This window comes from Gobio gobio (assembly GCF_949357685.1).
Source record: "Gobio gobio genome assembly, chromosome: 22".
In the NCBI taxonomy this organism is placed as follows: Eukaryota; Metazoa; Chordata; class Actinopteri; order Cypriniformes; family Gobionidae; genus Gobio; species Gobio gobio.
Genome location: NC_137118.1, coordinates 41365440 through 41389120, shown reverse-complemented (window position 1 = coordinate 41389120; position 23681 = coordinate 41365440). Strand labels below are relative to the sequence as shown.

Sequence of the window (23681 nt, the reverse complement as noted above, 5' to 3'; positions counted from 1 at the left end):
GCCCATGACCCTGTCGGAGCGGGTCGAGTAGGACTAGTTACTTTGTGGATGTCAAAGTCGAGTTCTGTAGTCCCAGATTAAACATGGGTCTGTTCTTTGCTCTTTATGAGCAAATGGTGTACTGACCCACTATCTGCGGCAGAGAGTATCCCTCCAGATCCAGCAGGATACAGCCCGTCTGCAGGCAGGTGCGCAGCTCAAACAGGCTGTGCAGAGACAGCGTGGACACATGCGGTTTGCTCCACCTCTCTCCGCCCTCCTCCACCTTCTCCTCAAACTTAACCCACCTGATGCAACACACAGAAGATACAACATGACATTGACAGCATTTCTTCCCATGTAGCAACAGATGGATGAAACACTTTTGGGTTTTACATTTGCAAATGAAATGGCTGGAAATCATTGCAACATCAATCAATAAATCCCTTGCAAAAGTTAGTCAGCAACACTACAATAAGGTCCCATTACTTTACATTAGAGCATTAGTTAATAACTACCATTAACTTTCAATGAGCGATACATTTGTTACAGAATTTACTTTAGTTCATAAAAATACAGCTGTTTATTGTTAGTTCATGTTAGCTCTGGTAATGTTAAATAATATGAATAGATCCAACTGATTTAATGTATTAGTAAATGTTGAAATTGACATGAACAAAGATTAATCAATATTTTAAAAGTATTTTAATTGTTAGTTCATGTTAACTAATGTACACTGAACACATTTTGTGTGGCCTTTTATTGTGGCCAGCCTAAGGCACACCTGTGTAATAATCATGCTGTCTAATCAGCATCTTGATATGGTATGCCACACCTGTGAGATGGATGGATTATCTCGGCAAGGGGAGAAGTGCTCACTAACACAGATTTAGACGGATATGTGAACAATATTTGACAGAAATAGGCCTTTTGTGTACATAGAAAAAGTCTTAGATATTTGAGTTCAGTTTTCAGTGTAGTTAACTGAAGTTAACTAATGGGACCTCATTGTAAAGTGTTACTTTGCTACTATACCTTTAAAACATTATTTCTGTTATAACTGACTTAGCTCTTTGCATGCAAAATAAGAAACACAACCATGTCCACAGAAATGCAAATCGAGGAATAGATGTTGAAATGTAAACGTGATTGTCATGAGGGCTGGATCTACGATCAGGCCAATACTATTTCTGATGATTTCTTGGTAAATTCTGATATTCTAATATTACGATTATTGTTGGCTCTTTGTAGAATTGCCTTTGTTCCTCTTTTGTAAGCTGTTTGGATAATAGTGTCTGTTAAATGCATAAATGTAAATGTCATAAATTAATTCTGGAAGTCTAAGCTCAGCAATGACATTAAGGCAAAAAAACTTTAAACTGGATGCATCACTCAATTCAACCTTTTCATAATTTAAATCAGGGCTTTTCAAACTGGGGTCCGGGGACCCACAAGGCCAAGAGGGAGGGATAGAAAAAAATAAAATAAAAATACAAATTTGAATAAAATAAATAAATAAATAAAAAATAATTAAAATATATTAGTGATTATAAATACTGTATATTAAAATATATAAATGTTTATATATTAGTGATTAAAATATTACATAAACATAATATATTAAATTAAATTAAAATAAAATAATAAAATAAATAACATTTTGAATAATATAAATATATAGAAATTACATTGAAATTAAATAAACAAACTAATAATACATTTAACAATACATTACTATAGTGGGTTAATAATATATAATAATTTAACTTAACAGAAACTAATTTATATTATAATATACATTTTATAAACTGGTATAAATCTAGTCTTTTTAAAAGATAGATGCATTTTAAATTTTAGGATGGGGGTCCCTCATAACAAGGTTTTTTTTTAATATATATTTTTAAAAACATTTTTCCTCTTTACTTTTTTTCTTTTAAAATGTTTGAACATTATTGTATTTTATTTTAAATATTCTTCTCTCATGTTCGAAATAAAGATATCAATCAAATCAATCAATCAAATAAATCAAGGATGATCATATTTGGGGGTCCATGGCATCTAAAAGATTGAAGATTCCTAATTTAAATAATGTCAAAAAAGGCGTGTGTGGGTTGTGTGATTTTGTTTGTGTCACCTGGCCGACTCTTTCCACTCCATCTCTCCACCCTCATGCTGCAGTGTGTCCATCTCAGTGAAGATGGTGGGTGTGGGCTCATCTTCCTCCCTGAGGATGTGGCGTAGTCTCTCAGCAGCAGGGGACACTGTCACACAAGATAGTTTGTTCAAATGCAAAGTCATTTACCTTAAAATGCAATGGAATAGAGAAAGGCAGGTATGATAAACAAGTGTCAGAACTTGTTCCAATACATTGTGACTTGTGGGTGAGGTACGTTTGAATTGTGCTTGCAACCATTTCATCCGACCTCTTTCCATTTTTTCCCCATCACTTCCTATATTCTTTCTATGCTATAATGTGATATAAAGGAGCGCAGGGCACAACCTAACGCGGGGTTAGTTAACACACATGGTTTAAAACTTTCCACACATGCCAGGATGACGAAACTGTGTATTTACAAGTTGCCATATCAACATTATTTAGAGAAAAAATTACAATTAAAAAATCTTTGGAAGATATTCATTTATTTAACCATAGCAAAACTAAATTTCTTAAGTTTATTTTTCATCTCTGTTTTTTGTCTTTATTTAAAGGGGTCATGAATTGAGAAATCAACTTTTCATTCAGCCTTATAGTTCATTGTGATATAAGAATATCCAGTAAGTTCCGGAGCTGAAAACTTCCTTGTTAGTCAAAGAAAAGCTTTTATAGACACCAGGCCCAGCAAACGCTCGATCTGAGAATGTGCCCGGCTGTGACGTCTGAGTGTGGTGAAGCACCGCCTCTGCAGAAGAAGATCAATGCCTACTTCATCACTGCCTGTTTAGCCCCGTCCATTCACGCATGTAACATAGGCCTAGTGTTAAACCAGATCGAGCTACCAAGCAATAAACATGCCGTTTAGGATTACAAAATATTGTGCAGTGCCTGGGCTCGACAGTAATGCAACATGTAAGTAACTGTGTTCAGGGGCGCAACTACCCAGTGCCAGAGGGGTATGCAGCAACAATTTTGTATGTATGTATATACATAGTGAGCCGGACATCATTATGTATGGGCTGTAAATAATAAAAGTTTATTTTAAAGTATATCAGCCACTGTATGCCTACCATAATTATGTACATATATATTATTAACAATGTTAACAAATAAAAAAAGTCACAAATTGACAAACATTAACATTATGATCGGATCCAATAAAGAAACGAAAAGAAAGAAAAGAATCGGAGTACCAAACATTCTAGAGCCCTCTTTAGTTCCTACTAAATTGTGACATGGCGTGCGTTTTCATTTGCCCATTTATCTAGTATTGATGGTCATTGCAAAAACTGTAATGCAGATCGGCTGAGGATGGGAACCGATGATGGTGAATTAAAATTTTACTGTAACTGTAATCATAGGCGTGAGTGAGATGATTGACAGGACGATAGCGGAGGTACAAGCGCAAGATCACTTTTCTTAATAACAAAAAAACACAAACCACAAACTGAGTTTTAAAGGGGTTTTAAAGGGAAATTTCCAAATATCTTTTATTTATTTGTTATGATTCGGGTATAGCAATTTTATGTCATCCGTCTTTTTCGTTTTTTTAACAAAAGTTTAATATACGCAAGTTTTTTTTATTGTACTATTTTATTGTTGTTGTATTTTCATTAAAAATAGGCTAATAACAAACAAAAAATTAAACATTCGTTTGAAAGTAATTAAAGAGGAAATTATGAGTTAAGCAATATCATACGAGCAAGAGTGCTATTTTCCAGCCTATATCAGCACGATTGCAAAATGCAATATTCATTTTATACAACAGTTCAATAAACAACAAGTGGTCATTTTTTACAGTTTTGCTCTATTTTTCCAACAAAAATAGATTCAAACAAAGTAGGCCTATAGGTTTCGTTCTTGCATAATTCATGCCGCCAACTATAGGCTACTGGCAGTTTTATAGTTTCATAGGCCTGGAATAATTACCTTTTCCCAACATTTCATATTTCTATAATTAAAATATCATATTTAGAACATAAATCTAAAATTCTCATTACATTATTTAGGCAATTGTAATTACAGTGTAAGTGGATTTTGATAAATGGTAAGATGTATTTTGTTGATACTGATTTCATTTAATTCTTATAACAGCCATGTATCGTGGTAAATAGTGTAATTACTTAAAAAGATGGTCAACAATATGTAATTTTACTTTACAATAGGTGTGCCCTAAAAAGTGAGCATGGAATTTTGAGAACACCAAGGAAAGCGCAAGTTCTTTTTGTCTGTAGGGATACTTCAAACACAAGTTTGCACTGACTGTTTGGTTTACCTGTTTAGCCTACACATTAACATGCGTTTTGTCCGACTCATAGCGCGCGTCCTCGACGCGTGATTTACCATATAAGCAAGCGTTCTTAATGTCTTAATTTTTGTGGTAAATCACGCGTCAAGGATGCACGTTTTGCTGTCAAATCGCCGGCGCCCCTGCCAGGCACGCCCACTCACGATATTCCATTATTATCCAAAATCCTATTATGGAATCTTATGAGGGCGCCTACTCTAGCCTGTTAGTCCTCTAAAATGTTATTTAGTATTGAGGAAATACAGAAATTATTTAGAAACGCACAACAGCACCTACATATAGAATTTTTTTATTCCCATCGCTTTGGCGCCCCCAAGGTGCTGCGCCCCTATGCGCCGCATATCCACTTTTTGCGCCACTGACTGTGTTCATTCGAATGCCTGATCTGAAATGTAATGATTCATGTAGTCAGATGTTCTTTATCTGTGTGTCAGTAAATTAAACCAGTGACTAAAAGTCAACTTGTGTTGTTTCTCTTACTACAATGAAAATAATCTGTTATTTAACGGTGATTAAATTCTATAAAGAAAGCGATCAAAAAAAGCTCCCTTTGCAATCGTTGGAGCAGCGCGCGCTGGAGCTGTCAATCAAACAGGAGAGTTTATCAGTAGCCGCATTTCCATTGCCCTTCAAATTGAAATTGAAAATACGCCCAATAGAAACATTTAGCAAAAACTCCCATATATCGCAAAAAAAAAATTACGCTCGCATGAGGTGGTTTTTCAGACTGCAATGGAAACAGTTTTTTCACATTGACAGGTCACCTGGTACGGTCACGCATTGCTCCCACATAAGGCCTACATATAATTTTTTTCCACTCAAGTATGTCGTAATAACGAGATCTTATGTCGTTAAAACAACATATATTTTCTCCTAATAAGGACAGTGGCGTAACTTTAACCTAGTAATGACAGACCCCGGTGCAACCACAAATATCATAACTATCTATAGGCCTACTGTAATTAAGACATATATTCAAGAAATGTATTAAAACAGAAAGACGCTATAGTTTCAGCCTTACTCAAAGGCAGAGGAAGCAGCCCAGTTACGCACATAAATCCATTCCCAACGATTTTGGTTTGCTTCTTATTTATTACTTTAGTTGATTAAACATTGATCAAAATTAAAATACAATTTATAAAAAATGAAATTCATTTTACAGAAAGACTTTCTAGAAAACAAAATCCAATGAAGTGCTCAAAATCCATGTCCCAAGACATATGCACATCTGATTATGTGCCTTACTCATGCTGCTCACTTTTCATAATCAACATATGAAATAAAAAAAATTATCATATTTAAACATAGCCTAACTATGAAACTAAATAGGCTACGTTTTCTTTAACCCTCTGTCCGACGAAGTCGTCGGCGCCTTCTGATGGATTTTTTCCTTTATGACAGCAGAAACAACTCAAAATACTCCATCATTTTTAGCCATACAGATAAGTGCAAGATTCATTTATAAACGGTAAACTGTCTACTTTTGTTAGTGTACACTCAAAATAACAGCAAAGGCCGTGGCCTCAGGGAACAGATTATTTTGCATGCACTCCACTCCAAACCCTGTCTTCATTTCAAAATATATTTTGTTTATTAAAGTTTTTCATTTCAAAAACATTTCTAAATTCAGTTTATTTTTCCAACAAACTAAATTCCAAGCCAAAATAACGAAGTGGTAAAAATAAACAGTCTACAATGATCATCACTGCAACCTTTCATGCCACGATCTAAATACAATGCCATAGATCTAAATGTAATGCAACACTTTTCACAAGAAGTTAACCAGAGCTGTAATAGTAAAAACGCGCTAAAAGAGAGTAATACTATTTCAAATGGAAAGACGTTAGCCAATCACAGCAGTGGACATTTACACTGAACTTTCACAGCAGACACGCCCCTTAAAACAGAGCGTTCAGAGCAGAGGGCTAAAATCAGGGTAGGAAAAATGCCTTTTATTTATAAATTAGGACAATTTTTGATGTAAAAAGCATTCTAACATTATAAGTGCACCCCAGGAAACATAATAAAACAATAAAACGCAGTTCATGACCCCTTTAAAATCATAAATGTCTTTACTGTCACTTTTGATCAATTTAATGAATCCTTTCTGAATAAAAGTATTAATAAAAAACAACAACTTTTGATCAGCAGTGTTGTTTGCATGATGCTAGTTTGTTGTGGGTGGTTGCCAGGGTGTTGCTAAGGTGTAGTGGGTGGTTGTTATGTATGACTCTGTCCCTCTTTCAAAGTAAAGATTGTATTTTTTTGCCTGTTGTATAAACTGCCATGTGAAAATCATTTAACTTTGAGAAAAAAGTGCAGATGCATTCATCCAAATCAAACAATGGCCATGCAAACAGGTCAATAATAGCCTGTATCTCAACACACCGTAAATGTACCAACAAGTTTGATTCTATGCACTAAACAGAAGCCTATTGAACTGTATGACGTATAAGTCTGGGTGCTAGGTTTTGCCTTCAGCTCAGTCTGAACTGACCCCGCGCTGACCCACATGAAATAAAATCTGAATATGACAGAACAGAACCATTACAATGCACGGCTCCCGAGGCCATAAATGACTCGATCATAACTTGTGTATCTAATCAGAACGAGAATTTGATTTCAAAAGCCTGAGCTTTCAGATCTGAGAACACAGTGAATCCAGCTCAACTCTTCACTTGAGTCATGCATCAGCCGATAACTTCATGTGTAAAGTCAGAATCAAATCAGCAGGATTGTTTAAAGATAAGTATCTTTTTAATCATAGATCTCTACATAAAGGAGACCAATATCTGAAAAGCACTTCAAAAGAATTTGTTTGGTAGATTATTTTAAATAACCACATGAGAGTCTAATCTGTTGTATAATGCCAGAATCAATATCTAATGTCAATAGAACTGTATTGATTTAATCAAAATAATCGACTTTATATCTTAGGTAAAGTCAGCTTACAAGTTCCAGTGGAGGTTACTAAAACCTGTTCACAAGCTAATGTTATGTGCATTAAATCTGATGTTTAGAGCAATCTATTGAAAACTCGAGGTGCAAGTCGGTGCCTGTGAGCTCAAGCATGACAATCTTTTTGTGACCTTCCTCTCAATCTCTGGCTTTTCCTCAGGATTATTAGCACGTGGGTGTTTTTCTCCATGTAATCCTTCTAATCCTGAAGTAAAAATCACAAATACGTGTGGTTGTAGAATGCCAATGCAGAGTAGAGTACAACGCACCAGCTTATTTATAGCTTGTACACTTCAATCAAACTTTAATGGAGTCACTAGATATTAGAGGTTGGTTGTTGATATACTGTACGTGTTGATGTGTACGTGTATAGGATTAATCGACAATGCAGTCTTTAGTTACTGACCTTGAAACATTTTGACATTTTGATGAGTTTGGGTTTACATAATATATGTGTGTGTACACTGTTAATTATTATTTATATATAAATGCACACACATTCATGTATATATTTAAGAAATATTTGCATGTATATACTGTATATACATTTATATAATCTATAATATATATAAATATAAATGTTTTATATATAAAAATAATATTTTTGTCTTAAATATATACATGCTTGTGTGTGTATTTATATATAAATAATAATTAACAGAGTACACACACATATACTATGTAAACACAAACTTTTATTTTGGATGTGATTAATCGCGATTAATCTTTTGACAGCCCTAATATATATATATATATATATATATATATATATATATATATATATATATATATATATATATATATATATATATATATATATATATATATATATATATATATATATTATAAGATATAAATAAAAAACTAAAATGTGTATATATAACAAAGCTGAACAAATAATAATAATCAAGGAAAATATATTAAAATCAGCAAAAAGGAAGTACATTAAGTGCTATCCTGATGTACTTTAACATATAAATATTTTATCCTTATTTTTTGCATTACAAAAAAGTGATTTTGGGGGTAAAAATATTTGGGGGCTTCAATATCATGAAACTGTCACAAATAAAAAGCTTGTCCTAGGCTTCACAAGGCTTAAAAAATAACCTACAATCATCAACCAACCTTGTGACTTCAGTGATGGTTGATCAGCAAAAAAATTTGCTAATAGACTAATAGACACAACAAGGTCATGATCTACCAGTGTCAAACTCCAAACCAATTGTACTCTGACCACAATTACAGAAAGAAACTCTCTTGGAGAAAACAAATAGGAATAAATGGCAGCAATAGTAAGGAAACGAGACAAAGAGCAGATTTGTGGCGTCTGTGACTGTACCTGTGCAGCTGCTCAGTAGAGTGTTCTGAGAGCCCAGACTGGACGTCAGTGACTGTATAGAGTCCTGAATACTAAACGACCCCGCCAACCTATGGTGTTCCTGCTCCATCCTTCAGTAACTCCAAAGTTTAATGTTTCATTGGAAGAAAAAAGATCCACAATAACTATTCTGAAATGTCCACTAGCACCTGTTGATTTCAGCCTCTTTTTGATGAACCCATTAGGCCTTTTCCCTCATTTCACCTTCTCAGTGAGCAAGTGCTCTTGTTCTTGAACTTTTCTCTTCAGCGATGTTGCTCTTTCCTGAAAACTAAAGCAGGGCAAAGTGCCACACGCATGAAAGGCCCAACAAGTGTTTTTCTCCTCCTCCAGCTTTGCTGATCCCTCCCTTTCTCTCTCTCTCTTCAGAAATTAAGTCTAAAACCTCAAACAACTCTCAGACATGTTTCCATCACTAATCCTCAGCGATGAATGTCATTTTAAAGCAGTAACTGTATCAGGGTTATTATAGTTGTTTACTCGTTTTGTTTAGGTGACGTAGGGTACTAACTTGAATAAGTACTGAGTAATATTCATTAACTACATGAATTTACTAGAGTTTGGGTTTGGTTTATGGCTAGTTACTTGTAATCATGCAAAATTTACTGTTATTACTATAGTAAGTAGATATAGTAACATGTAACTACGTCATCTTAAAATAGTGTTACCTTATAGTTAACTAAAACTAAAATCATAAAAAAACTTTTAAGTTACTTGAAACAAAATAAGCAATTTAAATAAAATAAAATACAAAATCTTAAAGGGGACCTATTATGCAAATGTGTGTCCACAGTGTGTGTCAGGCACGTGCAGAGGGGGGGGGGCTTTGGGTGCTCGAGCCCCTGCCCTTTTCAAAATTAATCAAAAGTGCCCCTCTCAGACAAATATCAATGATAATATCGTGGTCAATAAAACGAAATAAATGTGATTATTATAACATAACAATGTATACAATAGTAACGGACGGCTCAAAAGTCGGACAATTTCTGTTGAGGCGTTGCTATAACGCGTTGCTATGGGTTGCATGCGTTTTGATTGACTGCTTGTTTTTCCACTGTTCGGAAACGGCTCTCGAGCCAAATATGGTCCTGACGTAAAGGAGAGTGTGTGGCCTCACGATAAAAAAGTAAACCAATATTTTTTTCATCCATAATCAGAGCTAATGTGTTGATTTAATTACACATCTATATATTATATATTTTAAAGTATTACACAATGCCCGTTTGTTAGTGTATAATACACCAACCAATCATGATCTGGGCAAAGCAAGTTCAAATTCCATTGGGCGATGTGAAGTGGAGCGGTAATTTTCTGTTCTTATTCATAAATCGGTTGAAAATTACATGGACAGACAAACTCACGTTTGTGGAACGATTTCCTGCGGTTTGTCTCATTTTATGAATTGCGTCACTGACAAAATGGATTTTAACTGACAACAAACAAATCACAGTACAAAACCACAGCAGCAAAAGTCGCATTAATGGTAAGTGTTAAATTCACTTGTATTTATGTATATTGATACACCGTTTACTATTTCATGAAACTATCAAAGTTAACAAAACCCAAGTGCCACCGGCACCTAACGTTACAGGTTACGTGAAAGGACTTTATTATATTAATGTTAACATTTTTTAATATTATGCAGCATTATGAAAGAAGTCTCTTATGTTCTTCAAGCCTGCATTTATTTGATAAAAAACAGCAATATTGTGAAATATATTAAAATAATGGTTTTCTATTTTAAAATAATTTAAAATATAATTTATTCCTGTGATCACAGCTGGATTTTCTGCATAGTATCACATGATCATTCAGAAATCATTCTAATATGAGGATTTAATGTCAATTATGGAAACTGTTATACTCTTTTCAAGATTGTTGGATTAATAAAAAGTTAAAAAGAACATATTGTAATAATATTTCACAATATTAGGCTACTTTTTTTTCCTGTATTTTTGATTAAATAAATGCAGGCTTGATGAGCATAAGGATATATATTGCCCCTTTTTTACATTATTTGAGCCCCTGCCCCTGAAGAACTCTCTGCACGGCCCTGGTGTGTGTAAACAACCTGCCTATAATGGAAACAAATTTTTTTTATATAATCCCCATCAATCATTATTAATCTCTCATAACGCGCTGTTTCATATTTCCACCCAACTCCTACGTAAGAGTAGTTTCCTTTCTGAATGAGCTTTCTAGAATGTTGTATGGCTAATATGGCTAAAGTTACTATAGTCTCTGAATGTAGAGACTTGTCGATGAGTTGAATCAATGTAACTCCACAACACAACAACTAACGTTACATAAATGTATCCACTAGCCATTCAAAAACGTGCAGTCTAAAAGTTGCAACCTCTTCCTCAGTTTCTCCATCTGTGTCCAACTCAGGTTAAAACATACAAGTCTGCACTCCACAACTGGTTATTTGTCTGAGTGAGATTTGTTTTATTGTTTACGGAGTATCCAAAGCTAAAGTAAAGGATCTGCTCTCTTCTGGAAGGGGGGCGGGAAGAAGCAGCTCATTTGCATTTAAAGGGACACACAAAAACTGCACGTTTTTCCTCACATCCAAAGAGGGGCAAATTTGACAAGCTATAATAAGTGATCTGGGGGGTATTTTGAGCTGAAACTTCACAGACACATTCTGGGGACATTAGAAATGTATATTACATCTTGTGAAAAGGGGTGAATATGTTGTCATGGTTAGGTTCTGTTTTGAGTTTATTTGTTCATGTTGATTAGTTCAGTTCCGTTCTCTCCCTGTTTGTTTCTATGGTTCCTGATTGAGTTTGTTCTGTTGTTCTGTGTCCTGTCAATTATCTAGTTAGTTTCTCCCTCTGTTTTTTATTTTATTTCAGCTAGTTGCCAAAGCAAAAGTTTTCATTTGAATTCAGTTTAACTCAATGTACTAAAAAACTATACAAAAAAAAAAAAAAAAAAAAAAAAAAAAAATTATATATATATATATATATATATATATATATATATATATATATATATATATATATATATATATATATATATATATATATATATATATAATAAATAGCATATTAAAAACAAAATAATAATAATAAATGGAGCAATTCACACACCTCACACCTTGGTGCTCAAGCCCTAATAAAAATGACAAAAACTGTAGCTCAAACAGTAGAGCGTGGCGCTAGCAACGCCAATGTCGTGGGTTCGATTCCCAGGGAAAGCAAAAACTGACAAAAATTTAGAAAACAATGTGTACCTTGAATGCAATGTAAGTCGCTTTGGATAAAAGCGTCTGCCAAATGCATTAATGTAATGTAAATGTAAAAACACACAAAATTGCTAAAATGTTAATTAAATTTAAAATGAAAAAGGAGAATACAAAAATAAAAACCAATTCAAAATATTAAAAAGAAACTAGGTAACACTTTACTTCGATGGTCCACTTTAGATATTCTACTAACTATAAGTAACTTTGCAACTATATGTCAACTAGCAGTTATTAGAGTACTAGAGAGCCTAATATCTGCTAACACTTTATTCTGATTCCCCAACATACATTCAACAGACCATTAGTACCTTTGGAAGTACATGCCAACTTATTCTACCAACCCTAACCTATCCAAGTCTTCTAATACACTTGTAAATTAATAAGAGTTGCAAAAAATAGTCTATAAAAAACTATAATAGTATCTCACTGATACTAAAATAACATTGAACCATATTAAATTGTATTTTGATAGAAACTAGAACTTTTTTGTGATGTCAACATAATAATAACTGGTTAAGAGAAGCTTACTAATGGAGTTGATGTCAGAGAGCTCGTTTGAATCCTGCTCCCCTTCATCTGCATCACACGTTTCCTCTCGATCCTGATGTTCATGACGGTTGTGGTGTTTCTCCTGGCCTTCACGATCGTGGGAATGCCGTGACGTGTGCCTGTGATGTCTGCGCTTCCTTCTGTAGCTCCGTGGCACTGGGACGCCAATGTAGACTGACTCTAAAATCAGAAAATGAAAAACCTGTGAGTTACTACCCTGGAAAGATTGCCAGTCCATCACAGGTCTCTCACACAAGCACAAAGACACTGCATGTCTTGGGAAACTGAAGCATCCGGAGGAAACCCACACAGATATGGGGAGAACATGCAAACTGCACACAGAAAGGGCTCGAACAAGGGACCATTTTTGCTGTGAGGCAACAGTGGCAACTACTGAGCCACTGTGCTGCCACACATATTTGGGGCACTTGTGGCCTAATGGTTAGGCCTTGTAACCTGAAGGTCATGGGTTCGATTCTCCATACCGGCAGGATCCTCAATAACCCCAAACGCTACCCCAGGCACTGCAGCAAATGGCTACCCACTGCTCCGTGTGTGTGTCCACAGTTTGCAGTGAGTGTGTGTTTTCACTACTCACTGTTTCTAATTTGTGTGCACTATCTTGGATGGGTTAAATGCAGAAGACAAATTCCAAAAATGAGTCACTTCACTATATGTTATATACCTTTCTGTGACAAATACTTAAAAAAAATTATATTAATAAAATTGTAAAAAATTATTGTACATTTTGATCATTGGAAAGAAAACAGTAAAGAAAAATGATTTAATTCGTTTGTTTATGAAAAATTGGTTTGTAGGTCAGATACATTTGCTAAGAAATAACCATAATAATAATACATTTATTTTATATAGCGCCTTTAAAAGTGGCTCTCAAAGCGCTTTACAAGCTCACATAAAACAGAGAAAACAACACACTTTAAATACAAATGATAAAATGAATATTCAAATAAAAGCAATCCTAAAATAGAAATAGAATAGAAATAACCATCCTCTCACCATCCTCATCCGCATTGTGTCTGCTGCGGTGACCACTTCTCCTGCTGCCATGCGAGTCATGGTCCATCCTGATAGGAAAAAAAAGAGAGAGTAGAATAAAAGATGTACTATTAAGGCAAGACAGTACAGGAAAAATTGGTCAATTTTGAGATTTTGGTCTATTTTACTTGTATGAATTATCGTCTTTCAGATTAGAGGTAAGAAAACATCTAAAAGACATAGTTTAAGTATTTTATTACACTTTATCTATTTTAGTCAGTAGATTTAAATTAATATATTTAACCCATATTCAAATATGACCTTTCATGCAGTGTAATATAGCTGTCTGTAAGTGTAAACGTCAAAAGATCAAAGTGCACAATAAATGAAATTATTGTCTAAGAAAGAATCGATTCTGAACTGCTGAAATGAGCCGTCAGTAATTCCATCCTCTCTTCCTGTTACAAACCTACGTAGGTTTATAACAAATTTGCATAATGCCTGTCTGTGATCTTCATTGGCTGCCCGTGAACAACGTTTACTTTGACCCGCCCTCAAAACACTGTAGTTAGGGGCCAAGCACCGAAGGTGCGAAGGCACCTATTGAAACCGTTAGATTTCTTATTATTATTATTCCGCCATTGAAGTCTATGGCAGCCCATAGAACCATTTGCGGGAAAGATAGAGGACTGGCCCAACATTAACCACACCAATTTTGGAGTCTCTAAAACAATCCCTCTAGCACCACCACCTGTCCAAAGTTTGACTCATATTTTTGCTAATAACTTTTGAACCATAATGGCTAGAAACAAAATTCTTCCTCTGATTCCTTGGCTCAAGCAAATTCGATTGCCCTATGACGTCATTTTCCGTCTTAATAATTTTCCCACCATTTTTTATTAACCGAAAAACCTACTTTTGTGAACTCGTCCTAGGCCGTTGCTCCAATTTTCAAAAAAATTTAACCAGATCATCTCAAGACCATGCTGACAAAAAGATATGGAATTCAAGTTGATTCGTCAAATTGTTTTTGATAAATGCACGAACAAATTTTACATAGCGGTTGCGAAAATACACTTATGGCTATATCTCCGCAACGTTTTATCGTATTCAAACCAAACTTGGTACATTTCATCACAAGCATGACCTGAGGCAACATGCAGCGTTTCGGCGCAGCGCCACCTACTGGTCCGGATATACGAAAAATTGCTATTTTTGCTTATAACTTCTGAACCGTTTGTCCAAAAAAAAAAAAAAAAGTGATATCATTAGATTCAGGACGCCATGCCGAGTCTGATATACAATTTTACCATATCAGCCATTTTGGCTGTCGGACATTTTGAATTATGTGCTAAAATGCTGTATTTTATGAACGCATAAACGGATTGTTACAAAACTCGGTATAGGTCATTAGCACGATGCCCTGAAAGAGCCTGAGAAGTTTCAAAACAGCACCAGCTAGTGGATGATTTTTTTTTCAAACGATTATAACTTTGGGTGTGGATGACTTATTTTCACGGGAGTAACTTTTTTTGTCTCCTGAATCCTTGCCGAGTCCAGCAATACCAGATTTGCATATGGTTTGTGCAGCGTTGAAATTTAGCGCTTATAAAACTTTAGCTGATATCTTCGAAACCGCTAGTCCGATCGAGACGAAACCAGCGTCAGAAGTTCGGAAACATAGGTCGATAGCTAAGTGCAATTTCCCTAATGGCAAAATATTTATAGTAAGGGGTAGTAAAATCCAATCAAAGTCAGGTGTCAGTCATTTTTTACAGTTTTTTTCATATAAATGTCTATAACTCCAAAACGAAATGAGATATTTTCACCAAAATTGACACACACATGTATGGGCTCACTCCGAGGACACATAAAAAATGGTAGGATTGTGCCTCTTGGTGGTGCTATAATAGAACAAAACATGAAATTCCCATAGACTACAATGCATTTTTCAGCCTTTTTGCCTAAAATCATCTTAAAATGTGTTTAATTGCTCATTGCTGCAGTTGGTCTGACACTTCCAGCCATTTTGGCTTGTCTTTTCTTCTTATTTGCGCTTCGCCCCAGTATTGCTGCTTGCAGCTATATTTGTAGCTGAGACTGGAAGAGTTTGGTTTGTGTTGTTGACATGTCAATAAGACGCTGTTATCTGTGCTGCAAAAGCAAATCCAATTTGCACGCACTTCCAAACCAACGCCATTGTTACTGTTCGTATCACTGTGTATCAAGTGCTGAGGAAGATCTGGAGCTGAAATTCAGATATGGTAATGAGAGTTTCATGATAGTTCTGTCAGGACCACTATCGTCAAAGATGATTGATTGGCTATTAGCATACAGTTTGGATTGGCGGTATGGTTCTATTCTGGGCAAGAACTCCCTGCGCATCCATGCAGCCTCTGGATAAGAGCATCAATAACCCCCCTTAGGGTAAACAGAACAGAACCAACATAATGTATTTGCAGATATCATTAAAGTCGGGAATTTAGTCTGATTCAAGGGGAATCAGAATACCAAATCCTGACTGGACGAGAGGAGGAGCTGGGGATGGAGGAGGGTAAATGAGTTCTGGAGAAACACAATAGCTACTGATAGTACTGAAGGAGCTTATGTATGTATGCTGTGATAGACGTCCTATAGGTAGACATGATCAGCTGACAGTCAGCTGATGCGAGCTTGAGTAACGTGACCTGCCAGAACTGACCCTATACGCTTGATTTGCATTTGCACTAGGGATGCCACAATTCTCAATATAATATTGAACCGTTCGGTACGGCATTCACGGTTCAATACGCGCTTGTGAATTGCGTCGGTTTTGCATTTAATTAATTATTTTTCTACATATTCTATCATTTGCCTCCATCCCAATATACTGAACAAGGCGACATACATTCACATCACACGTTAGTGGTAGAGTTATACTCACGGAACACTAGTTATTCACAATCACGAAAGTTCATTATATGCATGCGTTTTACAGTCTTGCCGGTTAAACATTTCATTCACGTGCTTATGCACGGTTTTAACATGTGCTTTTCCGAGCGCGCACTATACGCCTGTCAAACACGCGATTAGGCGAAGTAGTCGTCTTACTGCGCTAATACTGTCAAATACACACAAGGTTAACATAAACACAGTCGGTTATGTTTAAAGTGAAAGTAAAATCGGCGTGTCTGTATATTAGATGCACGCAGGTCTTATTGAAAGACCTCTAAATTGACAGCAGCCCAGCCTAGTGAACACGCTGTCCTTTAAGGGACAGTTCACCTCTAAAATTATGTCATTATTTACTCACTCTAATATTGTTCTAAACCTGTATTCATTTCTCGATAAAAGAATTTTCATTTTTGAGCGAACTATCCCTTTAATGTTAATACAACAACAAAAGACAAATAGAAAACCACTCACTGCTCTTGACTGAAAAACTAATACAGTAGCTTTAATAAGAATCAATGTATATTTTATAGTGAAGTCTATATGTAGTGTTTTATTTTTACATTTATTCATTCAATTTCATACTTAAATGCTCCTGTACTGCTCTGAGCTGCCAGTGTAAATCTTTATATATATTTATTTTATATTATACAATGCACTAGGAATGTGTACAAGGGTTTCTTTGTACAAGTAAGGTTTTTAATTTTTTTAAGTAAAATAAAGAAAGAGTATTGCAATAAAAAATAGTATTTTTTTCTCCTTAACCTCTTGCTGTTCCTGTCGCTTAAAAATAGAATAGCAAAAAACTGATGAGACAAGCCATCAGAACCGAACCGAACTGAAAACCGTGGTCAAAAACCGAAGTATGTATTGAACCGTGGACTAACTGTATTGTTGCATCCCTAGTTTGCACCATGACGGATTGCTATTTACATGGCGGAATATGCGAGCAGAAAAGACTGAACGCTTCCCCAGAGAGGAATCCTTTTATTTTTAATATTTAAAAATGTTTGTGTGCTGCTGCGTGTCCCTGTGTGTAATAAGAAGAGTGTATGCGCGTTGTGTACCCGCCTAAAGGCACAAATTACTAACGCAGCCTTAAAAAAAAAAGTTGTTTTCAGTTCCTTAAAATAGCAACGCACCAACAATGCGCCTGAACACACCTCGTTTTCAGACCAGCACGCCCATGAGCGAACAGATGGCTGCGAGTTCATCTGCTATTTAAACAAGGTGGCGCTGGACGTGAAAATGATAACTCGGTCGGGCTGAAACTAGCAAAAAACACTTGCCTCAAGCCTTGCGTCACATTGCGCCGGGTGTGTGATAGGGCCCTAACTCTAATCAAACAAACATTTTTAACCTGACTCTATCCAATGTTTAGATTTCTGCTTAGGAAATATATGCAAATCAGGGCATAATTAAGAAGATAGTGCCACATTTGCATTCTTAAATATTACATTTCAGAAACCTTGTAAAACAAAATAATTGTCCTAAATGTACTGTGATTAACTGGGGAAGTATGGTGATATCGATTAGTTAATTTTTGGAAGCTATGCATATATTTCATTCTACCTAATTCAAGTTAGAAAAGCAACTCACTGCATTTACACACATCTAATTTGTGCTCAACAGTTCAGGTTATTTGTTTTAGCTCGTTATAGCAGCCAGTTGTTTGAATGCCTCCAGCATGGTCACTGGATACGTCTGTGTCAGTGACCGTAAGAGGACCTGAAAGAACCCTGCGCAATGTGGCACGTGGACCTGCAGCTTCATTAGATCAATGTCTCTGTTGCTGGCGGGAAAGGAAAACCCAATGCATCGGCATAATTATGGGAGGATTTCCACTGTCAGCGCACACACACAAACGCGGCTCTCTTATGTCAAACACTGTCACATAATTGATTTATTCATACATTCAGAAGCAGTAGCTAGCTGTGTCTCACATTATCCGCATTGCAAAAATCCCATAAAGAGAGCCATGGCACAGTGCATGTTCTTGCAACACACAACTAGCAGGTTCAAATCCAGCTGTCCTGCTTCTTTCATGAAGAAACACAAACTATTAAATCACTGTTGTGTGAAACGAATACAATTCTGTCAGTAATATAACGCAATTTTAATTACACAATCAATCTGTTGGCCACTCAAGCTGAAGTGTTGTAATGCAAGATGGCATTTAATACAGTAATTAACACTATGTGATGATCAGTGTCCTTCACACCAGATAGAAAACAACTGAAACAGATAATCAGGACTGACAGCGCCATTGATCCGCAGGAGAACGCGATGTGGCTCAGATCATATGACAGAGAAACATGTGGGAAAATGTCCACAGATTTACACTTGAAATGACTCTTAAACAAAGAGTTCTCAATTTTTTTTTTAGATCCAGTATCAAAAGACCCATTTAATCTTATGGCTGAAGTGTGTCATTTCTTTAAAGTTAAAATACTTTCTCCTATCCCACTTTAATATACAAAGACAATAATAAGTCCAAGACTATAAATAAACCATTCGTTGGTTGATTAAATGGCAGAAATATTCTGGAAACCTGTTTGAAAACAATTACTATTTTTTTTTGTAATTCCACTGGGTGGCGCTGGAGACTCAGAAATTACACACACCATATATAAACATTTGTATATATTAGTGCTGTCAAACGATTAATAGCGATTAATTGCATCTAAAAAAGTTTGTGTTTACATAATATATGTGTGTACTTTATAATTACTATGTATATATTTAAGACAAAAATGTATATTATTTATATATAAAACATTTATATATAACGTAAATTATATAAATATATATACAATATATGCATTCAAATATTTCTTAAATATATACATGTGTGTGTATTTATATATATACACATAATAATTATACACAGCACACACATGTATATTATGTAAACACAAACTTTTATTTTGAATGCGATTAAGACTATATATATATATAGATTTATTTGATTTGTAAATTATTATTTTTTTACCAGATCTTGATCTTTTGGATCTTTTTAGGCCTTGCCATGCATCAAAAAGTCATCGTTTAATATTAACCATGTTGATAAAGAAATCTATTACTTTTCAAATAATTTTGCAGGAGCTTTAAGATGAAAAGAAGCAACTCTTACCTTGTTACAGAAGTGGTGTTGAGATGACCAGTGTGATGAGCATCTGTCTGTATCAGATGAGATCAGCCGTGTTTCTCTGTACAGTAACAGACACATAGAGACAGCCGATCACAATGATTATCCATCACTGTATGTCTGTCTTATGATTGGCTGAACTGTCAAACGCTTCAGGTCATAAGCACAGCACTGAACACAGTTTGATGGCAGGAAATGTGACATGAAGTAGAATAAATGACCCACACTCAGCACGCTCACCCTGAACAACCCGCTGGCTGTTTTGTAATTAACCACGCTATTGTCTGATAGTTCAACATAAATCTAAACTCACAATCGTGTGGTACTTGATGAATTAATAATGAACTGCACTTCTACAACATTTATTAATATAAGTTAATGCTAATTTCAACCTTAACTGATACATTATTACAGTTTTTCTCAGTCGCTTTGGTTCATTTCTCAGATCAGAATTGAAATTCTCAAAACGACCTGTTCAATCTTCACATCATTGTGTCACTTGTGACAGACAGACAGACAGACAGACAGACAGACAGACTGATAGATAGATAGATAGACAGACAGACAGACAGACAGACAGACAGACAGACAGACAGACAGACAGACAGACAGACAGACAGACTGATAGATAGAAAGACAGATAGACAGACAGATAGATAGATGATAGATAGATGATGGATAGATAGACAGACAGACAGACAGATAGACAGACAGACAGACAGACAGACAGACAGACAGACAGACTGATAGATAGATAGATAGATAGATAGATAGATAGATAGATAGATAGATAGATAGATAGATAGATAGATAGATAGATAGATAGATAGATAGATAGATAGATAGATAGATAGATAGATAGATAGATAGATAGATAGATAGATAGATAGATAGATAGAGAGACAGACAGACAGACAGACAGACAGACAGACTGATAGATAGAAAGACAGATAGACAGACAGATAGATAGATGATAGATAGATGATGGATAGATAGACAGACAGATAGACAGACAGACAGATAGATAGATGATAGATAGATAGACAGACAGATAGATTATAGACAGACAGACAGATAGATGATAGACAGACAGAGATAGAAAATAGACAGACAGACAGATAGATGATAGACAGACAGACAGATAGACAGACAGATAAATGATAGACAGACAGATAGATGATAGAAAGACAGACAGACAGACAGACAGACAGACAGACGATAGATAGATAGATAGATAGATAGATAGATAGATAGACAGATAGATAGATAGATAGATAGATAGATAGATAGATAGATAGATAGATAGATAGATAGATAGATAGATAGATAGATAGATAGATAGATAGATAGATAGATAGATAGATAGATAGATAGATAGATAGATAGATAGATAGATAGATAGATAGATGATTATAGTCAAGTGTGTGCAATCAAAACAAATATTTATCTTTATTGAACATTGTGGGAACACATTTAAGAAAATATGAAACAAGGTATTTTTTAAGTCAAAATTAGTCATATCTTATACAAATAATTTTGATGTAAGAAATGTAATTAAATACTTGTATTATATCTTGTATCAAAATGTATTATAATGGGTCTCTGTTGAATAGTCTCACCCCCCACAACATTTAGGCATTAGTTCATAGCAAAAGTCTTTACATGCAAAATGGTTGAACAAGTGGTCATAATATGTCAAGCATATTTCTAAACATTTCCATTAGACTTTTGTTCTAAAGATATTTGTTGTGATGTGGATGAGAATTTGTAGGTGTAGGAAGACTGCACTGTAATTCACACAGCACTGCATGTACAGTTTTCCCTAAGGAGATTGTCCTATGTTCACAATTCTACCTTTTTTTCCCGTGTGCTATGCAGTGCTGTCTTTTCCTTTTCTGTATCGCAATGAACAGTACAAACAGTAAAAGCGCAAATGTGAATCTTGTCGAGTCTCTTGCAATCAAACTCCCACATACACTAAGGTGTAACCTTTACAATGTACAATAATTGTCATCAAGACTTTAGCCATAGTTTACATCTGAACATCCCTCCAGAGAACACTGTTATTTAGACAACATGACTAAGCAATTTGACTCTTATCTGTACACAATGACACAAGGACAGACAGATAGATGATAGACAGACAGACGATAGATAGATAGATAGATAGATAGATAGATAGATAGATAGATAGATAGATAGATAGATAGATAGATAGATAGATAGATAGATAGATAGATAGATAGATAGATAGATAGATAGATAGATATATAGATAGATAGACAGACAGATAGATGATAGACAGACAGACAGACATATAGATAGATGATAGACAGATAGATAGATGATACAGACAGACAGACAGACAGACAGATAGATAGATAGACAGACAGACAGACAGATAGATAGACAGACAGACTGATAGATAGGTAGATAGACAGACAGACAGACAGACAGACAGACAGATGATAGACAGACAGACAGACAGACAGACAGACAGACTGATAGATAGATAGACAGACAGACAGACAGACAGACAGACAGACAGACAGACAGACAGACAGACAGACAAATAGATACACAGACAGACAGACAGACAGATCGATGATAGACAGACAGACAGATAGATGATAGACAGACAGATAGATGATAGACAGACAGACAGACAGACAGACTGATAGATAGGTAGATAGACAGACAGACAGACAGACAGACAGACAGACAGACAGACAGACAGACTGATAGATAGATAGATAGATAGATAGATAGATAGATAGATAGATAGATAGATAGATAGATAGATAGATAGATAGATAGATAGATAGATAGATAGATAGATAGATAGATAGATAGAGAGAGAGATAGATAGATAGATAGATAGATAGATAGATAGATAGATAGATAGATAGATAGATAGATAGATAGATAGATAGATAGATAGATAGATAGATAGATAGATAGATAGATAGATAGAGAGACAGACAGACAGACAGACAGACAGACAGACAGACAGACTGATAGATAGAAAGACAGATAGACAGACAGATAGATAGATGATAGATAGATGATGGATAGATAGACAGACAGATAGACAGACAGACAGATAGATAGATGATAGATAGATAGACAGACAGATAGATTATAGACAGACAGACAGATAGATGATAGACATACAGAGATAGAAAATAGACAGACAGACAGATAGATGATAGACAGACAGACAGATAGACAGACAGATAAATGATAGACAGACAGATAGATGATAGAAAGACAGACAGACAGACAGACAGACAGACAGACGATAGATAGATAGATAGATAGATAGATAGATAGATAGATAGATAGATAGACAGATAGATAGATAGATAGATAGATAGATAGATAGATAGATAGATAGATAGATAGATAGATAGATAGATAGATAGATAGATAGATAGATAGATAGATAGATAGATAGATAGATAGATAGATAGATAGATAGATAGATGATTATAGTCAAGTGTGTGCAATCAAAACAAATATTTATCTTTATTGAACATTGTGGGAACACATTTAAGAAAATATGAAACAAGGTATTTTTTAAGTCAAAATTAGTCATATCTTATACAAATAATTTTGATGTAAGAAATGTAATTAAATACTTGTATTATATCTTGTATCAAAATGTATTATAATGGGTCTCTGTTGAATAGTCTCACCCCCCACAACATTTAGGCATTAGTTCATAGCAAAAGTCTTTACATGCAAAATGGTTGAACAAGTGGTCATAATATGTCAAGCATATTTCTAAACATTTCCATTAGACTTTTGTTCTAAAGATATTTGTTGTGATGTGGATGAGAATTTGTAGGTGTAGGAAGACTGCACTGTAATTCACACAGCACTGCATGTACAGTTTTCCCTAAGGAGATTGTCCTATGTTCACAATTCTACCTTTTTTTCCCGTGTGCTATGCAGTGCTGTCTTTTCCTTTTCTGTATCGCAATGAACAGTACAAACAGTAAAAGCGCAAATGTGAATCTTGTC

The 23681-nt window shown here is 35.1% G+C and overlaps 1 protein-coding gene across 4 annotated transcripts in view; it reads right to left on the bottom strand.

The window, feature by feature from the left end:
- slc4a5b (solute carrier family 4 member 5b) overlaps nucleotides 1-19715 on the bottom strand; it is a 49639-nt gene extending 29924 nt beyond the window's left edge. For 2 of the 4 annotated variants that reach the window (XM_079804611.1, XM_079804613.1), the window contains exons 1-3: nucleotides 8740-9044; nucleotides 2114-2240; nucleotides 127-287 (exon numbers count right to left, since the gene is read on the bottom strand). In XM_079804611.1, coding sequence (XP_079660737.1) covers nucleotides 127-287; nucleotides 2114-2240; nucleotides 8740-8848 — 397 coding nt within the window. In that variant the 5' untranslated portion in view covers nucleotides 8849-9044. Of the gene's footprint in view, nucleotides 1-126; nucleotides 288-2113; nucleotides 2241-8739; nucleotides 9062-12559; nucleotides 12761-13597; nucleotides 13666-19640 lie in introns of those variants that run through there. The other 2 variants (XM_079804610.1, XM_079804612.1) reach the window with 2 other exon arrangements.
- Nucleotides 19716-23681: the final 3966 nt, after the last annotated feature.